Source organism: Salvelinus fontinalis, chromosome 27 (genome assembly GCF_029448725.1).
Source record: "Salvelinus fontinalis isolate EN_2023a chromosome 27, ASM2944872v1, whole genome shotgun sequence".
Lineage (NCBI taxonomy): Eukaryota > Metazoa > Chordata > Actinopteri > Salmoniformes > Salmonidae > Salvelinus > Salvelinus fontinalis.
Window position 1 is genome coordinate 32390089 of NC_074691.1, and position 19665 is coordinate 32409753.

At 44.9% G+C, this 19665-nt stretch overlaps 1 protein-coding gene across 2 annotated transcripts in view; it reads left to right on the forward strand.

Annotated features, from left to right (window-relative positions):
* LOC129825471 (forkhead box protein N3-like) overlaps positions 1–19665 on the forward strand; it is a 118799-nt gene that overhangs the window by 52417 nt on the left and 46717 nt on the right. For both annotated transcript variants that reach the window (XR_008754862.1, XM_055885591.1), the window contains exons 2-3: positions 1504–2070; positions 15702–15850. Coding sequence is in view for 1 of the 2 variants with exons in the window: in XM_055885591.1 (XP_055741566.1) it covers positions 1522–2070; positions 15702–15850 (698 nt within the window). In the remaining variant the exon portion in view is untranslated. The remainder of the gene's footprint in view (positions 1–1503; positions 2071–15701; positions 15851–19665) is intronic.

Below are 19665 nucleotides of genomic sequence, written 5' to 3' on the forward strand. Positions count from 1 at the left end.
GTCACACAGTAACATTCCCTAGAATCTCTCTGAGCCACACCTTGATGAGCCTGTCACACCAGTAACATTCCCTAGAATCTCTCTGAGCCACACCTTGATGAGCCTGTCACACAGTAACATTCCCTAGAATCTCTCTGAGCCACACCTTGATGAGCCTGTTACACCAGTAACATTCCCTAGAATCTCTCTGAGCCACACCTTGATGAGCGTGTCACACCAGTAACATTCCCTAGAATCTCTCTGAGCCACACCTTGACGAGCCTGTTACACCAGTAACATTCCCTAGAATCTCTCTGAGCCACACCTTGATGAGCGTGTCACACCAGTAACATTCCCTAGAATCTCTCTGAGCCACACCTTGACGAGCGTGTCACAACGTGTAATATCACCCCTCGCTTGCCTTGTTTAGCCACATTCTATTTCCAGAGGCTTTTCAGGAGTAGGAATATCTGCCATGCAGCTAAGAGGTGCTGGGGTCAATTTAAATTCATTACAGTCAATGTCAATATTGGTGCAACAACATGACAGGTAACTGCTGTTGAGTCACAGGGATACTGTCAGTTCAGGACGTAGATATATATTTAGAATGATCAGAGCAGCTTCTGTGTGTTTGACAGATACAGAGCTGTTGTTCTCTTGCCATTTTCACAGCAGCTCTGGGCCGGGAGCCATGGCAACATGACAATGGTCATACCAGGGGGGGGGGGGGGGGGGGGCAGCTGTCTGTCTGTCAATCATTTAGACTGAAGAGACAGATCAGGGGATCACCACTTTGGCTTGTATTTTATGAACCTTTATTTAACTAGGCAAGTCAGTTAAGAACAAAATCTTATTTACAATGACGACCTACCCCGGCCAAAACCGGGCCTATTGTGCGCAGCCCTATGGGACTCCCAATCATGGCCAGATGTGATGCAGCCTGGATTCGAACCAGGGACTGCAGCGTCTCAGACCACTGCACTACTGGGGAACTGGCATCTACTGTACATGCTGCTGTTGAGATTAGTGCTATCCTAGTGTGTGTGTGTGTGTGTGTGTGTGTGTGTGTGTGTGTGTGTGTGTGTGTGTGTGTGTGTGTGTGTGTGTGTGTGTGTGTGTGTGTGTGTGTGTGTGTACGTGTGTGTGTGTGTGTGTACGTGTGTGTACGTGTGTGTGTGCATGTGTGTGATGAGCATATGCTGATGACTCACCCTATGACTTAGTTCTGCATGTTCCCATCTTGGCATCACCATACCAACAGAAGACCCCCAAACTAACACCGGATATAGGCATTTACCATGCAGTCAATGTAGATACTGTTCTATCAATCCATCTGCAGTTAACTACATGCATTCTAACTCTCATTTATCTTCAGTGGTTGGTGTGATTGTTGCAGCAACCATTCCTGGAGATCGCAGTAGCAACTTAACTGTGTCTCATAAACCACTGTAGAAACATAAGAGTTGCATACATGACTTGCTTTGTAGTTACCCAATATGATCTCCTCCTCTCTTCCCCCCTCAGGAGAGAGCCCAGGGTTGAATGGGACCCACTATGCCGCCCAGTAAGAAGGTCAGGAGCCCCAACAGCGGATTGGTAGCCACCCGGGGTCTGAGTCCTTTCTACAGGGAGGCGGAGGCAACAGACCTGTCCCTGTCCCTGTCGGCCTCCTTCTCCAAGGCCGAGGACGAGGAGCTCACCAGCCTCTCCTGGCTCCACGAGAGCACCAACCTTCTCAACAGCTTCTCTCACTCGGGGCTCCGCTCCGTCTCCCCCCTGCAGGACCCTGATGGTCACCCCCTACCCCCCCTCTCCCCTTCCTCCTCCTCCCCCTCCCCCGATCCATGTGACTCCTCTTCCTACGACCTGGTCACGGGAGCCAATAGGAAGCCCCCGTATTCCTTCAGCTGCCTAATCTTCATGGCAATAGAGGATGCGCCATCCAAGAGGCTGCCGGTGAAAGATATCTATGGTTGGATCCTGGAGCATTTCCCGTATTTTGCTAGCGCCCCTACTGGCTGGAAGAACTCGGTGCGCCATAATCTGTCGCTCAATAAGTGTTTCAAGAAGGTGGACAAGGACAGGAGTCAGGTAAGGATGAGAAGACACACCAACAGACACACACAACACACTCACTCTCTCTCTCTCTCTCTCTCTCTCTCTCTCTCTCTCTCTCTCTCTCTCTCTCTCTCTCTCTCTCTCTCTCTCTCTCTCTCTCTCTCTCTCTCTCTCTCTCTCTCTCTCTCTCTCTCTCTCTCTCTCTCTCTCTCTCTCTCTCTCTCTCTCTCTCTCTCTCTCTCTCTCTCTCTCTCTCTCTCTCTCTCTCTCTAGCTCCATTTGTCTTTTGGGCTCTGGAGTATAGTTCGTTTGAGGTGCTTGAACACATTTCAAAAGCGGTTTTCAGTCAAATATGGCCAGTATTTTGTATACAAATGTACAAAGAATTGCTTTATCAATAATTTATAATCTTGGCTTTTTTCTGAAGTTCTGAAGTTTTGAGTTTTCTGGAGGGAAAGCCTTTCGGTTTTCATTTCAATCTTGATATGGTCTCTTCTAAAGGTTTTTAAATATTGAACTAATCATTATATATTATAATACTAACTAATCATTCTCCTATTTCAGGAGCAGTTTAGCTATTTATAAAGAAAATCATTCCCTCGCCCAATTAATACTAAAAGTCGTAAGAACATTTATGTCAAACAACATCATATAATCTACCCATGGGGAAGTGAAAGGCTTATGTGTATACAAGCTGTAGCTTTGGATCAGCGGAGATTGCAATTTAGTTTCATTAGTTTCTCTATGAAATAGTTCAGACATGTGTGCACAGGACTAATTCTACATTAGACAACATTTGTTTTAGATGAAGTGTGCTGTGCCTGCATGTGTGTGTGTGTGTGTATGCTTGTGTGTGTGTGCGTGCCCTTAAGTTACTCTGTCATCTGGGTCTTGACTACTACTGCACAGAGTTTGCCTTGTATACATATCTCCATAGTAAACAGGTTGCAGTTGACATAAAAGTATGCTGTTGCTGTGGTGATGGAAAACGGATTTGGCTATACTGACTGAGTGTGTGTGTTGGTGTGCGTACGTATGTGTGTGTGTTTGAGCCTGCCCTTGGGTTTGTGCAAGGACACAATATTGTGTGTGTGTGTGTGTGTGTGTGTGTGTGTGTGTGTGTGTGTGTGTGTGTGTGTGTGTGTGTGTGTGTGTGTGTGTGTGTGTGTGTGTGTGTGTGTGTGTGTGTGTGTGTGTGTGTGTGTGTGTGTGTGTGTGTGTGTGTATGGCAAGGACAAAGAGATGTAGTTGGCAGGGACACACAGTCTTGTCTTTTTTCTCATTAGTTAACCCTTCAAATCTGTTGAATACCTGCTCAGCCCAAACTGACTTCCAACTGTTACAGGAACGGGACATAAAGCTTTATGTGTAGCTGCCTGGCACGGAAGGATACAATTCTGTTTTTCTAAAGACAGCTATTTTACCTGGTTTGTGTTCAATTATAGCCACTGTGTAGTTTTCAAGGAGAGACTAACGTCACTGTAGTATTAAACTATTTCCAAGGAGAAGCTGTTCTTCACGTATTTGTCTTTTAAACGCCTTTAACAACTTTCTAGAAGGCCCTTCTAGCCAATCAGAAACGAGTATTTAACAATTCTGAGGTATAAATGCCTTTTCTCTGCCTATGTATCTCCAGCTGAATTGAACACAGTATGGGTCGAGTAAGCATTTTTACATTGTATTATAGTTCACATTAACGTAAAACTTGTTGGGTGGGAAAATCTTCAAATTGGATTGGGGTTTAGCATAGTGAAAGAGTCTTGGTCGGTCTGAGGTCTAAGTCCTCTCTTGGCTTTTACTTGGAAGGAAAAAGCCTCTTTGCAAATGCACCAAATCATATTTTCATCAATTTAGAGAGGTGGAGATTATTATGACAATGGTCTATTTGTTCAAGTGATTGTGTTTCTGGGGCATCTGCAGGCAGTACTGACTGGGCTTACTGCAGAAGAAATGTGTGTGCATAAGTATGTGTGTGTGTGTGTTTGTGTGCGTGTGTGTGTGCTTGAGAATGCTGCTTGAGAAACAGAGCAGTCTAATGCTCTCAACGCTGTCTCAAGGTATTGGACCAGACTGTTCTCAGATCTCTGGTTTGTGGCTGGTTAAAGTTGTCTCATAGGGTCTGTTAGGGTGGGTCACAGCAGATGAAGAAAAAACCAAAGTTCTCAATGCATCTTCGGTGTATTAAAGACAATGAGTTCCCTGTCTGTTTTTTTATTTATTTATTTTATTTAACCTTTATTTAACCAGGTAGGCAAATTGAGAACACGTTCTCATTTACAATTGCGACCTGGCCAAGATAAAGCAAAGCAGTTCGACACATACAACAACACATAGTTACACATGGAGTAAAAACAAACATATAGTCAATAATACAGTGAAAAAAATAAATAAGTCTATATACAATGTGAGCAAGTGAGGTGAGATAAGGGAGGTGAAGGCAAACAGATATATGTATAAATAAATAAAAATATAAAAAGGCCATGGAGGCGAAGTGAGTACAACACAGCAAGTAAAATAAAAACTAAAAAAAACACTGGAATGGTTGGTTTGCATTGGAAGAAAGTGCAAAGTAGAGACAGAAATAATGGGGTGCAAAGGAGCAAAATAAATTAATAAATAAATACAGTTGGTAAAGAGGTAGTTGTTTGGGCTAAATTGTAGATGGGTTATGTGCAGGTGCAGTAATCTATGAGCTGCTCTGACAGCTGGTGCTTAAAGCTAGTGAGGGAGATAGGTGTTTCCAGTTTCAGAGATTTTTGTAGTTCGTTCCAGTCATTGGCAGCAGAGAACTGGAAGGAGAGGCGTCCAAAGGAAGAATTGGTTTTGGGGGTGACTAGAGAGATATACCTGCTGGAGCGCGTGCTACAGGTAGGTGCTGCTATGGTGACCAGCGAGCTGAGATAAGGGGGGACTTTACCTAGCAGGGTCTTGTAGATGACCTGGAACCAGTGGGTTTGGCGACGAGTATGACGCGAGGGCCAGCCAACGAGAGTGTACAGGTCGCAGTGGTGGGTAGTATATGGGGCTTTGGTGACAAAACGGATGGCACTGTGATAGACTGCATCCAATTTATTGAGTAGGGTTTTGGAGGCTATTTTGTAAATGACATCACCGAAGTCGAGGATTGGTAGGATGGTCAGTTTTACAAGGGTATGTTTGGCGGCATGAGTAAAGGATGCTTTGTTGCGGAATAGGAAGCCAATTCTAGATTTGACTTTGGATTGGAGATGTTTGATGTGGGTCTGGAAGGAGTATGTCTTTATAGTATGATACCGCTTAGAAACATCCATCTCCCTGGATCCCTGCTATGTGGTTGGTTGAAGAGGACTGAAGTATTAGGGTCAGAAACAGCAGGACTTGTAGATGAAGGAGAGGAGACAGGTTAAAGAAGGATTTCTATGCCTTGAGACAATTGAGGCATGGATTGTGTATGTGTGCCATTCAGAGGGTGAATGGGCAAGAAAAATATTTAAGTTCCTTTGAACGGGTTATGGTAGTAGGTGCCAGTCGCACCAGTTTATGTCAAGAACTGCAACGCTGCTGGGTTTTTCACGCTCAACAGTTTCCCGTGTGTATCATGAATGGTCCACCACCCAAAGAACATCCAGCCAACTTGACACAACTGTGGGAACAATTGGAGTCAACATGTGCCAGCCTCCCTGTGCAATGCTTTTGACACCTTGTAGAGTCCATGCCCCGATTAATTGAGGTTGTTCTGAGGGCAAAAGGTGGATGTGCAACTCAATATTATGAAGGTGTTCCTAATGTTTTGTCCACTCAGTGTACTTGTGCTCTCTGGTATTATAGTGTCTATTAAGAAGTGTGTAACCAAGTCAGACATGTTTTGTTACTTCTTTTAATGTTTTATCCTAGATGTGTAGTTAAGAAGAACCTTGCGTGTGTGAGACTGCGACGTCAAACAGTACATACATAAATATAATCAATCCCATCAAGGCAGGGCTTTCGGCTACCTTCCCAGAATGCTTTGTAAACACAGGGGAGATGGCTTGGAACCAGAATGGCTGGGTCGTACTGTAGGCACAGAAAACTGAGCACACACGCCCAGACACACACACACACACACACACACACACACACACACACACACACACACACACACACACACACACACACACACACACACACAGACACACACACACACACACAGACACACACACACACACACACACACACACACACACACACACACACACACACACACACACACACACACACACACACACACACACACACACACACACACACACACACACAGAACACCGAGAACACATGCAGTCTATTCCAGGAACAAGGCTCTTTCCAAGACATCAAGAGAGGGAAAGAAAAACAGCGGTGACCAGCCAACCCACATTCAAAAAGCTTATGCTGTTGTTTTCATTTGAGGGATGTCAGAGTCTCCTTCAATGTAAACTAGTGGGACTATTTTCTGCTGGTAAATACAGCTCACTCATCCCCATTGGGCCAGCTGGCATGAAGGGCATCAGAAAATAAAGAATCCCCACTTCTGTCTTTGGCCATCTTCTCCACTGTGTCCACTTTGAACCAATCCTGAAGAAATAGAGATATGTATCTCTCACCTCCAGACCCTTCCGGATCATTCCCTATACCTCTTAACTGTGGGGTTATTTCCATAAATCAGTGCCTTCAGAGTACATTTAGCCATGCTAAGAACATACTGTAGTTAGCAGTCCTTCCTGCCTCCCTTTTCCTTAAACCCTAATCTCTTGCTACAGTTGCTGGCACATCCTATTTCCTATATAGTGCACTGCTTATCACCAGGGCCTCTGGTCAAAAGTAGTGCACTATGTAGGGAATAGTGCCATTTGAGACCAGTGGCGATTTTAGCATGTAAAAAAGAAAAACATGTGGGACGCATGCCAGCAAAGCCACTACACAACACAACACTAAACATACATGAATTGCACTATAATGGCAACAAACAGTGCCCACAAACTGTTAGGGCCTACATGAAGCTGTCCCAACAGCAGTCCCAACACCTGCTACACTTGGCTATCAGCGGAGCCTTGTCTGGCAGCGAAACAGTTAATTCAGCCTCATTTACTGCCTTTTAAATAAACATGGCTGATATGGCTGACTTGTTTAAACAAATGTGCTTTCTACTGACAATTGAGATGTAAAATGGATAAGAGCGTCTGCTAAATGACTAAAATGTAAAATGTAAATGTACAATTTATGGCATTATGGGACGACAAGAGGATAGGAGGCAATCTGTAATTTCGATTAAGACATTAATGAGCGAGCTAGAATGGACGTAGAAAATATAGCTATTTGTTTAACACATTTGAAATGCACAGCGACAGAATTCAGAACATGGGCCGTTCTTACAGTATTCTCCCTGTACACCAAGTCAGAACCGTAGGATAAATAAAGGGGGCATATAAGCAGGCAATGAAAGCTCTTACAATATTTAATGGTTACATTTCTCTAAAACAGGTTATAGGCTACATGTGCATCACCAAGTCAGAACAGTAGACAAAACTAAGAGGGGTAAATAGACCAAATTATTAGGGTGAGGCACATTGGCTACTAACAGCTTACTACGTAACATAAACTTAGTATTACTTTCTTAGCTACAGTTTCAGATGAATACCTTCAGTTGGACAGCTGACTAAGTATCCCCCTTTCCCTTTCCCAGTTTACATATCTCCCTGGCATATTACATCATTTATGCAGCAGCATACAAAACATTTTTGAACTCACCTTGTTGTGCTGTGCTCACTTGAATAGGAAGGTGGTGCGGTTGTCCTTTATGGGCAAATTTTGTTATCAAACTTTGTAATCAAAGTCTGCCATTCTCTGGAACTGGGAACAGGTAAATATATTCTCGGGATGAATCATGATGATGTCAGTGATCTTCAGGTTATAGCTCTAGAAAGAGGCCCGAGTTTTGGATTTACAATTCCGAGTTGGAGAAAGTTCAAAACGTATTTACCCAGTCGTAGCTCATTTGTCCAAGTTCCCAGTTGTCTTGAACTCACTAAAGTCAGATTTTGCAGTTCCGAGTTAACAGTTGTTTTGAGGCCGGCACAAATCATGCTTCATTGACTTTATGGCCAGTGCTGAATGTTTATAATTATAAACTAGGAAACGAGAACCTTAATCTTAGACTTGGTACCGCACAGCCACTGCACTGAAAAACAGGCTAATGATTGCATTGCAATGCTTGCAATAAGCCACGGATTCCTTCCAAACCACTCATTGTTGAATTTGCAATTTCCAACTTGTTGTGTAATGTTTATGTCCAATGGCCGTTGAGCACCGATACGTTTTATCTATAATTTTTCTTCATTATTTCTCTTCATATGACAAGGATTAAAAAGGATTTGCCAGTAGATTGTTGACTTGATTCATGATGATGACTGCTAGCTAAGATTTTGAAAGTATGATGTTGACATAATCAGTCCAATCAAAGCTACGTTAGATATAACGTGATTTGACGTCATTTAATCTGTGGTCAATGAACTTGAGCTTTCTTGGATGGGCACTTCTAATGTAACTCTATGGCAGCACCCAAGGGGCTTAAATTTTCAAGCTCTACCCCTAGACTTGGCAGTGATGTAGTGTCCCCATGAGTGACAGAACACTGAGCCAATCATGGGCGGAATGCTCAATATTTTCTGCTGGGTCACCCCACCACAGAAAGCGCTGAGCTAGGCTGAAACACCTGCATTTTGGAGCTGTTTTACTCAAGACAACAAAGAGACCATGTTTGTCTGCAGCTTTATTAACTCAATGATATATATTTTACATTGTTGCAAACTGATGTGTGACACATATTAATGCCAAAATAACAGGCAAGCCCCCTCAAAAAATTTTTTATATATATTTTTATTTTATATATTATTTTTGCTAAAAATGTGGGTCTCAAAACAGGTGTGGCCCTGCCCTGAATGTCGGGTCACCACTGTTTGAGACGCAGACCTGGTGTTGTCTGGGTGAATTAGGATAAACCAGCTCCACATAATGGAATAATCCAGAAGGGAGGGTACTCAGAGCTGTGGAAGAAACCTCCAGTGGGCTTTAGAAAATGGTACCTTGACACGGTCTGGGAGAGGAGAAGACGAGAGGAGAGAAGGAGACGAGAGGAGGAGACGAGAGGAACAGTGGGGAAGAGAGGAAGATTGGAGAAGAGAGGAGGAGGTGGAGGAGAGGGAGAGGAGGAGCGAAAAGAAGAGGAGAAGAGAGGAGGAGACAATAAGAAAGGAGAGGGAGAGGACAGTGAGAGGAGAGGAGGAGAGGAGAGGAGGCGACAATAGGAGAGGAGAGGAGAGGAGAGGAGAGGAGAGGGGGTAAAGGAGAGTAGAGGAGAGGAGAGGAGAGGAGAGGAGAGGAGAGGCAGTAGGGGAATGACCACGTGTTTTATTAGTTAGTACATCAATTGGATCATTATCCTGTCCTGCAAAGCATTCGAAATGTATGGAGTACTTTTGGGTGTCAGGGAAAACGTATGGAGTAGAAAGTAGATTATTTTCTTCAAGAATGTAGTGAAGTAAAAGCGTGCAAAGCTGTCATCAAGGCAAAGGGTGGCTACTTTGAAGCATCTCAAATATAAAATAGATTTTGATTTGTTTAACACTTTTTTTGTAACTACATGATTCCATATGTGTTTTTATATAGTTTTGATGTCTTCACTATTATTCCACAATGTAGAAAATAGTAAAAATAAAGATAACCCTGTAATGAGTAGTTATGTCCAACCTTTTTGACTGAAACTGTTTATACAGTTGAAGTCGGAAGTTTACATACACTTAGGTTGGAGACAATAAAGCTAATCTTTCAACCACACCACAAATTTCTCTTTAACAAAATATAGTTTTGGCAAGTCAATCAGGACATCTACCTTGTGCATGACACAAGTCATTTTTCCAACAATTGTTTACAGACAGATTATTTCACTTATAATTCACTGTATCACAATTCCAGTGGGTCAGAAGTTTACATACACTAAGTTGACGGTGCCTTTAAAAAAATTGGAAAATTCCAGATAATTATGTCATGGCTTTAGAAGCTTCTGATAGGCTAATTGACAGCATTTGAGTCAATTGGAGGTGTACCTGTGGATGTATTTCAAGGTCTACCTTCAAACCAGTGCCTCTTTGCTTGACATCATGGGAAAATCAAAAGAAATCAGCAAAGACCTCCGAAAATAAATGTAGACCTCCACAAGTCTGGATCATTCTTGGGAGCAATTTCCAAACCCCTGAAGATACCACATTCATCTGTACAAACAATGCTACGCAAGTATAAACACCATGGGACCACGCAGCCGTCATACCGCTCAGGAAGGAGACGCGTTTTGTCTCCTAGAGATGAATGTACTTTGGTGCGAAAAGTGCACATCAATCCCAGAACAACAGCAAAGGACCTTGTGAAAATGCTGGAGGAAACAGGTACAAAAGTATCTATATCCACAGTAAAATGAGCCCTATATCGACATGACCTGAAAGGCCACTCGGCAAGGAAGAAGCCATTTCTCCATAACCGCCATAAAAAAGCCAGACTACGGTTTGCAACTGCACATGGGGACAAAGATCATACTTTTTGGAGAAATGTCCTCTGGTTTGATTAAACAAAAATAGAACTGTTTGGAAATAATGACCATCTTTATGTTTGGTGGAAAAGGGGGAGGCTTGCAAGCCGAAGAACACCATCCCAACCGTGAAGCACGGGGGTGGCAGCATCAGGTTGTGGGGGTACTTTGCTGCAGGAGGGACTGGTGCACTTCACAAAATGTTCTTCATGAGGACGGAAAATGACGTGGATATATTGAAGCAACATCTCAAGACATCAGTCAGGAAGTTAAAGCTTGGTCGCAAATGGGTCTTCCAAACGGACTTTGACCCCAAGCACACTTCCAAAGTTGTGGCAAAATGGCTTAAGAACAACAATGTCAATGTATTGGAGTGGCCATCACAAAGCCCTGACCTCAATCCTATAGAAAATTTGTGGTCAGAACTTAAAGTGTGTGCAAGCAAGAAGACCTACAAACATGACTCAGTTACACGAGCTGTGTCAGGAGGAATGGGTCAAAATTCACCCAACTTATTGTGGGAAGCTTGTGGAAGGCTACCCGAAACGTTTGACCCAAGTTAAATAATTTAAAGGTAATGCTACCAAATACTAATTGAGTGTATGTAAACTTCTGACCCTTTGGGAATGTGATGAAATAAATAAAAGCTGAAATAAATCATTCTCTACTATTATTCTGACATTTCACATTCTTAAAATAAAGTGGTGATCCTAACTGACCTAAGACAGGGAATTTTTACTAGGATTACATCTCAGGAATTATGAAAAACTGAGTTTAAATGTATTTGGCTAAGGTGTCTGTAAACTTCCGACTTCAACTGTAGATACACAAACATGACATTGACATCATCTAATATCCAGTGACAGTATTCACAATGTTGTAGCTAGGTCTATACACATGGCCCAAATCAACGTTACCAAACCATTTGTTGCTTTGTATCTGCATCATTAAAAACTGAAAAAGTCACAGTGTTGGGATTGATTATATTTATGTATGTACTGTTTTGACGTCGCAGTCTCAAACACACACACACACACACACACAACACACACACACACACACACACACACACAGACTTATTTCTTGTCACTCCTCTGTCGGACTCCCTCCTGTTGTTTCTATCTGACATCATGTGATCAAAGTGGAGAAGTATGTATTGATGTGCTGGTTTACGACACTCTTTTACGGCACCTGTGGTATATGTGTGGCAATGGCGGAATAACATGAAAAACTTGTTAACTATGGTTGATGGTGATGGTCGTCTTTGCTCACTGTAACCAACAAAGTACTACGAAGTATTGAGCTGCATTGCTGTACATGACATTTCTCTCCTTCAGTGGACACAGCTTTTTTAATAGAACTAGGGGCATTTTTGTTTTGACAACAACAGAAAGACAGGAAATATGGAGAGCGTTGATCTGTGGTCCTGGACAGGGTTGGGGAGTAACTAATTACATGCAATCAGTTACAATATTTTTTGTATTTCTTGTTTTCATTTACTTGTAATCTTTTTTATTTTTTGTAATCAGTTACGTTACCAGCTAAAATATTGTAATCAGATTACAGATACTTTTGAAAATCTAGATGATTACTTCTTGGATTACTTTTAAATATTTACGAAAAAATACATAAAATCAAATAGTTTTTGTCACATGCTTCCTGAGCAACAGGTATAGACCAACACTGAGATTCTTACGGGCCCTTCCCAACAATGCAGAAAAAAAGAGAGAAATAGAGGAAACAATTTAAGAAATATTTATATAATAACACAAGGAATAAAATAGAAAAATAATGACACAATAATTACATTATGACATCTTTTTGTTTTCTCATTGACATTCCATTCATCATTGGAAAAAGGTGCACGTTTAAGTTTGTTCCACCTGAGCGAGGCTGCCAACAAGTCAGAGACCACTATGATGACACACCAAATGCATTTGATGGATCCTTTTTGTATTCTAATGCCTCTTAATTAAAGGGAAAGTAACCCGAAAGTAATCAGATTACGTTACTGAGTTTGGGTAATCCAAAATGTATGTTATTGATTAAAATTATGGACAGGTCACTAGTAACTGTAACGTATTACATTTGAAAAGTAAGCTACCCAACCCTGGTGCTGGATGTTGACTAAGTTTGGAATTGTGGTCTGGTGTCTCTGTGTTTACTTGTGGTCTGGTGTCTCTGTGTTTACTTGTGGTCTGGTTTGTCTCTGTGTTTACTTGTGGTCTGGTTTCTCTCTGTGTTTACTTGTGGTCCGGTTTGTCTCTGTGTTTACTTGTGGTCTGGTTTGTCTCTGTGTTTACTTGTGGTCTGGTTTGTCTCTGTGTTTACTTGTGGTTGTCAGGACCCGGTGCGAGAAACAGTCACTAATAATCGTCAGAACCCAGAAGATGAGGCAGACACAGCAGTACTAGAGATGGTGGTTTAATAAAATAACAAAATCTTCAGGCAAAGAAACTAAATCCACAATGTCCAAAAATAAAGCCAAGAGGCACAAAATGGAAATCCTCCAAAATACAAAAGAAACTCCACAAAGTGGTAAAAAACAGCAGGGAAAAACAAACCTCAAAAGACTACTCAAATAATACACTAGAACTAAACCAGAGAACCTCTGGAAAATCCAACAAGAGAAATATCTGTATAAAACAAGACTTGGGCTGGGGCTGGGTGCTAACTTACAAACACTGAGCAAGGAACTGAGGAACACACAGGGTTTAAATACTAACAAGGGAATGACCTACAGGTGCAAACAATAATTAGAGCAAGAAAAACAAAAGGTACAAAAAAGGTGCAATGGGGACATCTAGTGACCAAAACCCAAACAGTCTTGGCCAAAACCTGACAGTGGTCTGGTGTCTCTGTGTTTACTTGTGGTCTGGTTTGTCTCTGTGTTTACTTTTGGTCTGGTGTCTCTGTGTTTACTTGTGGTCTGGTGTCTCTGTGTTTACTTGTGGTCTGGTGTCTCTGTGTTTACTTGTGTTCTTGTGTCTTTATGTTTTCTTGTGGTCTGGTTTGTGTGCAGTGTTTTCTTGTGGTCTGGTTTGTCTCTGTGTTTACTTGTGGTCTGGTGTCTTTATGTTTACTTGTGGTCTGGTGTCTCTCTGTTTACTTGTGGTGTGGTTTGTCTCTGTGTTTACTTGTGGTCTGGTGTCTCTGTGTTTACTTGTGGTCTGGTGTCTTTATGTTTACTTGTGGTCTGGTTTGTCTGCAGTGTTTACTTGTGGTCTGGTTTGTCTGCAGTGTTTACTTGAGGTCTGGTGTCTTTATGTTTACTTGTGGTCTGGTGTCTTTATTTTTACTTGTGGTCTGGTGTCTCTCTGTTTACTTGTGGTCTGGTGTCTCTGTGTTTACTTGTGGTCTGGTTTGTCTCTGTGTTAAATAGTGGTCTGGTTTGTCTCTGTGTTTACATGTGGTCTGGTGTCTCTGTGTTTACTTGTGGTCTGGTTTGTCTCTGTGTTTACTTGTGGTCTGGTTTGTCTCTGTGTTTACTTGTGGTCTGGGGTCTCTGTGTTTACTTGTGGTCTGGTGTCTCTATGTTTACTTGTGGTCTGGTGTCTTTATGTTTACTTGTGGTCTGGTGTCTCTCTGTTTACTTGTGGTCTGGTGTCTCTGTGTTTACTTGTGGTCTGGTTTGTCTCTGTGTTTACTTGTGGTCTGGTTTGTCTCTGTGTTTACTTGTGGTCTGGTATGTCTCTGTGTTTACTTGTGGTGTGGTTTGTCTCTGTGTTTACTTGTGGTCTGGTGTCTCTGTGTTTACTTGTGGTCTGGTGTCTTTATGTTGTCTTGTGGTCTGGTTTGTGTGCAGTGTTTTCTTGTGGTCTGGTTTGTCTCTGTGTTTACTTGTGGTCTGGTGTCTCTCTGTGTTTACTTGTGGTCTGGTTTGTCTCTGTGTTTACTTGTGGTCTGGTGTCTCTGTGTTTACTTGTGGTCTGGTTTGTCTCTGTGTTTACTTGTGGTCTGGTGTCTCTGTGTTTACTTGTGGTCTGGTTTGTCTCTGTGTTTACTTGTGGTCTGGTGTCTCTATGTTTTCTTGTTGTCTGGTGTCTCTATGTTTACTTGTGGTCTGGTGTCTCTGTGTTTACTTGTGGTCTGGTGTCTCTGTGTTTACTTGTGGTCTGGTGTCTCTGTGTTTACTTGTGGTCTGGTGTCTCTATGTTTACTTGTGGTCTGGTGTCTCTGTGTTTACTTGTGATCTGGTGTCTCTGTGTTTACTTGTGGTCTGGTGTCTCTGTGTTTACTTGTGGTCTGGTTTGTCTCTATGTTTACTTTTGGTCTGGTTTCTCTCTGTGTTTACTTGTGGTCTGGTTTGTCTCTGTGTTTACTTATGGTCTGGTGTCTCTGTGTTTACTTGTGTTCTGGTGTCTTTATGTTTACTTGTGGTCTGGTTTGTCTGCAGTGTTTACTTGTGGTCTGGTTTGTCTCTGTGTTTACTTGAGGTCTGGTGTCTGCAGTGTTAACTTGTGGTCTGGTGTCTCTCTGTTTACTTGTGGTGTGGTTTGTCTCTGTGTTTACTTGTGGTCTGGTGTCTCTGTGTTTACTTGTGGTCTGGTGTCTTTATGTTTACTTGTTGTCTGGTTTGTCTGCAGTGTTTACTTGTTGTCTGGCTTGTCTCTGTGTTTACTTGTGGTCTGGTGTCTTTATGTTTACTTGTTGTCTGGTTTGTCTGCAGTGTTTACTTGTTGTCTGGTTTGTCTGCAGTGTTTACTTGTGGTCTGGTTTGTCTGCAGTGTTTACTTGTGGTCTGGTGTCTTTATGTTTACTTGTTGTCTGGTTTGTCTGCAGTGTTTACTTGTTGTCTGGTTTGTCTGCAGTGTTTACTTGTGGTCTGGTTTGTCTGCAGTGTTTACTTGTGGTCTGGCTTGTCTCTGTGTTTACTTGTGGTCTGGTGTCTTTATGTTTACTTGTGGTCTGGTGTCTCTCTGTTTACTTGTGGTCTGGTGTCTCTCTGTAGACTGGTTTCTGAGGGACAGTGGACGGTAGCCATACAGCCGTCGTTCAAATGGTCAAGATTCCAGTGTTTTCATGTTGTTAGCTAAATAATCCTCTTTCTTTTCTTCCTCATCTCCCTCCTCTGTCTCGCTCCCTCTCTCAGAGTATAGGTAAAGGCTCGTTGTGGTCCATAGATCCAGAATACAGACACAACCTGATCCAGGCCTTGAAGAAGACCCCGTACCACCCCTACTCCCCGGGACTGGTTACCCCCTTCACCTCTTCTCCCACCTCTCCTCAGGCATATCACAGGTAACTATACACCTCTCTCTCTCTCTCTTTACTCATTCTATCTGCTCATTTACTCCTCCTATGTAGCATTTCCACCCTCCCTTGCTTTCCCTCAGGCATATCACAGATAACCACACACCTTTCACAGTCTATCTCGCACATGTGCACGCATGTACACTATATGACCAAAAGTACAGTATGAGGACACCTGCTCGTCGAACATCTCATTCCAAAATCATGGGCATTAATATGGAGTTGGTGCCCCTCCTTTGCTGCTAGAACAGCCTCCACTCTTCTGGGAAGATTTTGGAATATCGTTGCAGGAACCTGTACATCAATTCAGCCACGAAGGCATTAGTGAGGTTGGGACGCTGATGTTGTGCGATTAGGCCTGGCTTGTCGTCGGCATTCCAGTTCTTCCCAAAGGAGTTCGATGGGGTTGAGTTCAGTGCTCTGTGCAGGCCAGTCAAGTTCTTCCACAGTGATCTCGAAAAAAACATTTCTGTATGGACCTCGCTTTGAGCACGGGGGCATTGTCATTCTGAAACAAGAAAGGGCCTTCTCCACACTGTGTCCACAAAGTTGGAAGCACAGAATCTGCTAGAATGTCATTGTATGCTGTAGTGTTAAGATTTTCCTTCACTGGAACTAAGTGGCATAGCCTGAAGCATGAAAAACAGTCCCAGACCATTATTCCTCCTCCACCAAATTTTGCAGTTGGCAACTATGCATTCGAGCAGGCAGCGTTCTCCTGGCATCTGCCAAAGCGTGATTCATCACTCAAGAGAACATGTTTCCACTGCTCCAGAGTCCAATGGTGGGGAACTTTACACCACTCCAGCCGACGCTTGGCATTGCGCATGGTGATCTTAGGCTTGTGTGCGGCTGCTCGGCCATGGAAACCCGTTTCATGAAGCTCCCGACGAACAGTTCTTGTGCTGATGTTGCTTCCAAAGACAGTTTGGAACACGGTAGTGATGGTCGCAACCGAGGACAGACAATTTTTACACGCTATGCGCATCAGCACTCAGTGGTCCCGTTCTGTGAGCTTGTGTGGCCTACCACTTTTTGGCTGAGCCATTGTTGCTCCTTAATGTATCCACTTCACAACAACAGCACTTATAGTACAGTTGACCAGGGCAGCTCCAGCAGGGCAGAAATTTGACGAACTGACTCGTTCATCCTATGACGGTGCCACGTTGAATGTCACTGAGCTCTTCAGTAAGGCCATTCTACTGCCAAGGTTTGTCTATGGAGATTGCAAGGCTGTGTGCTCGATTTAATACACCTGTCAGCAACAGGTGTCGCTGAAATAGTCAAATCCACTAATTTGAAGGGATGTCCACACACTTTTGTATACAGTATAGTGCACGTACGCACACACACATACACGCACACACACACTTCCCCCATACACTCCCCTCACACACTCCCCTCGCACACTCCCCTCGCACACCCCCCTCATACACTCCCTTCACACACTCCCCTCACACACTCCCCTCACACACTCCCCTCACACACTCCCCTCACACACTTCCCTCACACACTCCCCTCACACACTCCCCTCATACACTCCCCTCACACACTGCCCTCACACACTCCCCTCACACACTCCCTTCACACACTCCCTTCACACACTCCCCTCACACACTCCCCTCACACACTCCCCTCACACACTCCCCTCATACACTCCCCTCATACACTCTTTCCCTCACTTTCTGCCCTCTTACTTCTCCTCCCTTCTGTTCTTTCTTCTCTCCCTCTCTTTTTGTCCTCCCAATTTATCCTCCAACCAATTCTCCCATTTCATCTGCACATTCTATTCCCTCCCTTCCTCCCCACATCCCCTTCTTTTTACCTGCCTCTATACTTCCCTGTTACCCCCACAACACCAACCCTCTCCCTCTCCTTTCCCTTCCTCTCCTGTTCTCTCTATTCCTCTTGTTTTCTCTCATCCCAGAGGGTATGTCAGAGGGAATCACGATTAATCTAGAGATCTCTCTTCTCTTCTCCTCCGACTCCCAGTCGGTCAGCCAGTCAGACATTCGGTGAGCCAGTCTGCCAGTCGGTCAGCCGTTCAGACAGTCGGTCAGCCGTTCAGCCAGTCGGTCGGCAAGTCAGACAGTCGGTCGGCCAGCCAGTCAGCCGGTCAGCCAGTCAGCCAGTCGGTCAGCCAGTCGGTCAGCCAGTCAGACAGTCGGTCGGCCAGTCAGACAGTCGGTCGGCCAGTCAGCCAGTAAGCCAGTCGGTCAGCCAGTCGGTCAGCCGGTCAGACAGTCGGTCAGCCAGTCAGCCAGTCGGTCAGCCAGTCAGCCGGTCGGTCAGCCAGTCAGACAGTCGGTCAGCCAGTCAGACAGTCGGTCAGCCAGTCAGACAGTCGGTCAGACAGTCGGTCAGCCAGTCAGCCAGTCAGCCAGTCGGTCAGCCAGTCAGACAGTCGGTCAGACAGTCGGTCAGCCAGTCAGACAGTCAGACAGTCGGTCAGCCAGTCAGACAGTCGGTCAGCCAGTCAGACAGTCGGTCAGCCAGTCAGACAGTCGGTCAGCCAGTCAGAGAGTCGGTCAGTCAGTCAGCCGGTCGGTCAGCCAGTCAGACAGTCGGTCAGCCAGTCAGAGAGTCGGTCAGTCAGTCAGACAGTCGGTCAGCCAGTCAGACAGTCAGACAGTCGGTCAGCCAGTCAGCCAGTCAGAGAGTCAGTCAGCCAGTCAGACAGTCGGTCAGACAGTCGGTCAGCCAGTCAGCCAGTCAGACAGTCGGTCAGACAGTCAGACAGTCGGTCAGACAGTCGGTCAGCCAGTCAGCCAGTCGGTCAGCCAGTCGGTCAGCCAGTCAGACAGTCGGTCAGCCAGTCAGACGGTCGGTCGGCCAGTCAGACAGTCGGTCAGCCAGTCAGCCGGTCGGTCAGCCAGTCAGACAGTCGGTCAGCCAGTCAGACAGTCGGTCAGCCAGTCAGACAGTCGGTCAGCCAGTCAGACAGTCGGTCAGCCAGTCAGACAGTCAGTCAGCCAGTCAGAGAGTCGGTCAGCCAGTCAGACAGTCGGTCAGCCAGTCAGACAGTCGGTCAGCCAGTCAGACAGTCGGTCAGCCAGTCAGACAGTCGGTCAGCCAGTCAGACAGTCAGACAGTCGGTCAGACAGTCAGACAGTCGGTCAGACAGTCGGTCAGCCAGTCAGCCAGTCGGTCAGCCAGTCGGTCAGCCAGTCAGACAGTCGGTCAGCCAGTCAGACAGTCGGTCGGCCAGTCAGACAGTCGGTCAGCCAGTCAGCCGGTCGGTCAGCCAGTCAGACAGTCGGTCAGCCAGTCAGACAGTCGGTCAGCCAGTCAGACAGTCGGTCAGCCAGTCAGACAGTCGGTCAGCCAGTCAGACAGTCAGTCAGCCAGTCAGAGAGTCGGTCAGCCAGTCAGACAGTCGGTCAGCCAGTCAGACAGTCGGTCAGCCAGTCATACAGTCGGTCAGCCAGTCATACAGTCGGTCAGCCAGTCAGACAGTCGGTCAGCCAGTCGGACAGTCGGTCGGCCAGTCAGAGAGTCGGTCAGTCAGTCAGACAGTCTGTCAGTCAGTCAGACAGTCGGTCAGCCAGTCAGCCAGTCAGAGAGTCAGTCAGCCAGTCAGACAGTCGGTCAGACAGTCGGTCAGCCAGTCAGCCAGTCAGCCAGTCGGTCAGCCAGTCAGACAGTCGGTCAGACAGTCGGTCAGCCAGTCAGCCAGTCAGACAGTTGGTCAGCCAGTCAGACAGTCGGTCAGACAGTCGGTCAGCCAGTCAGACAGTCGGTCGGCCAGTCAGAGAGTCGGTCAGCCAGTCGGACAGTCGGTCAGCCAGTCGGACAGTCGGTCG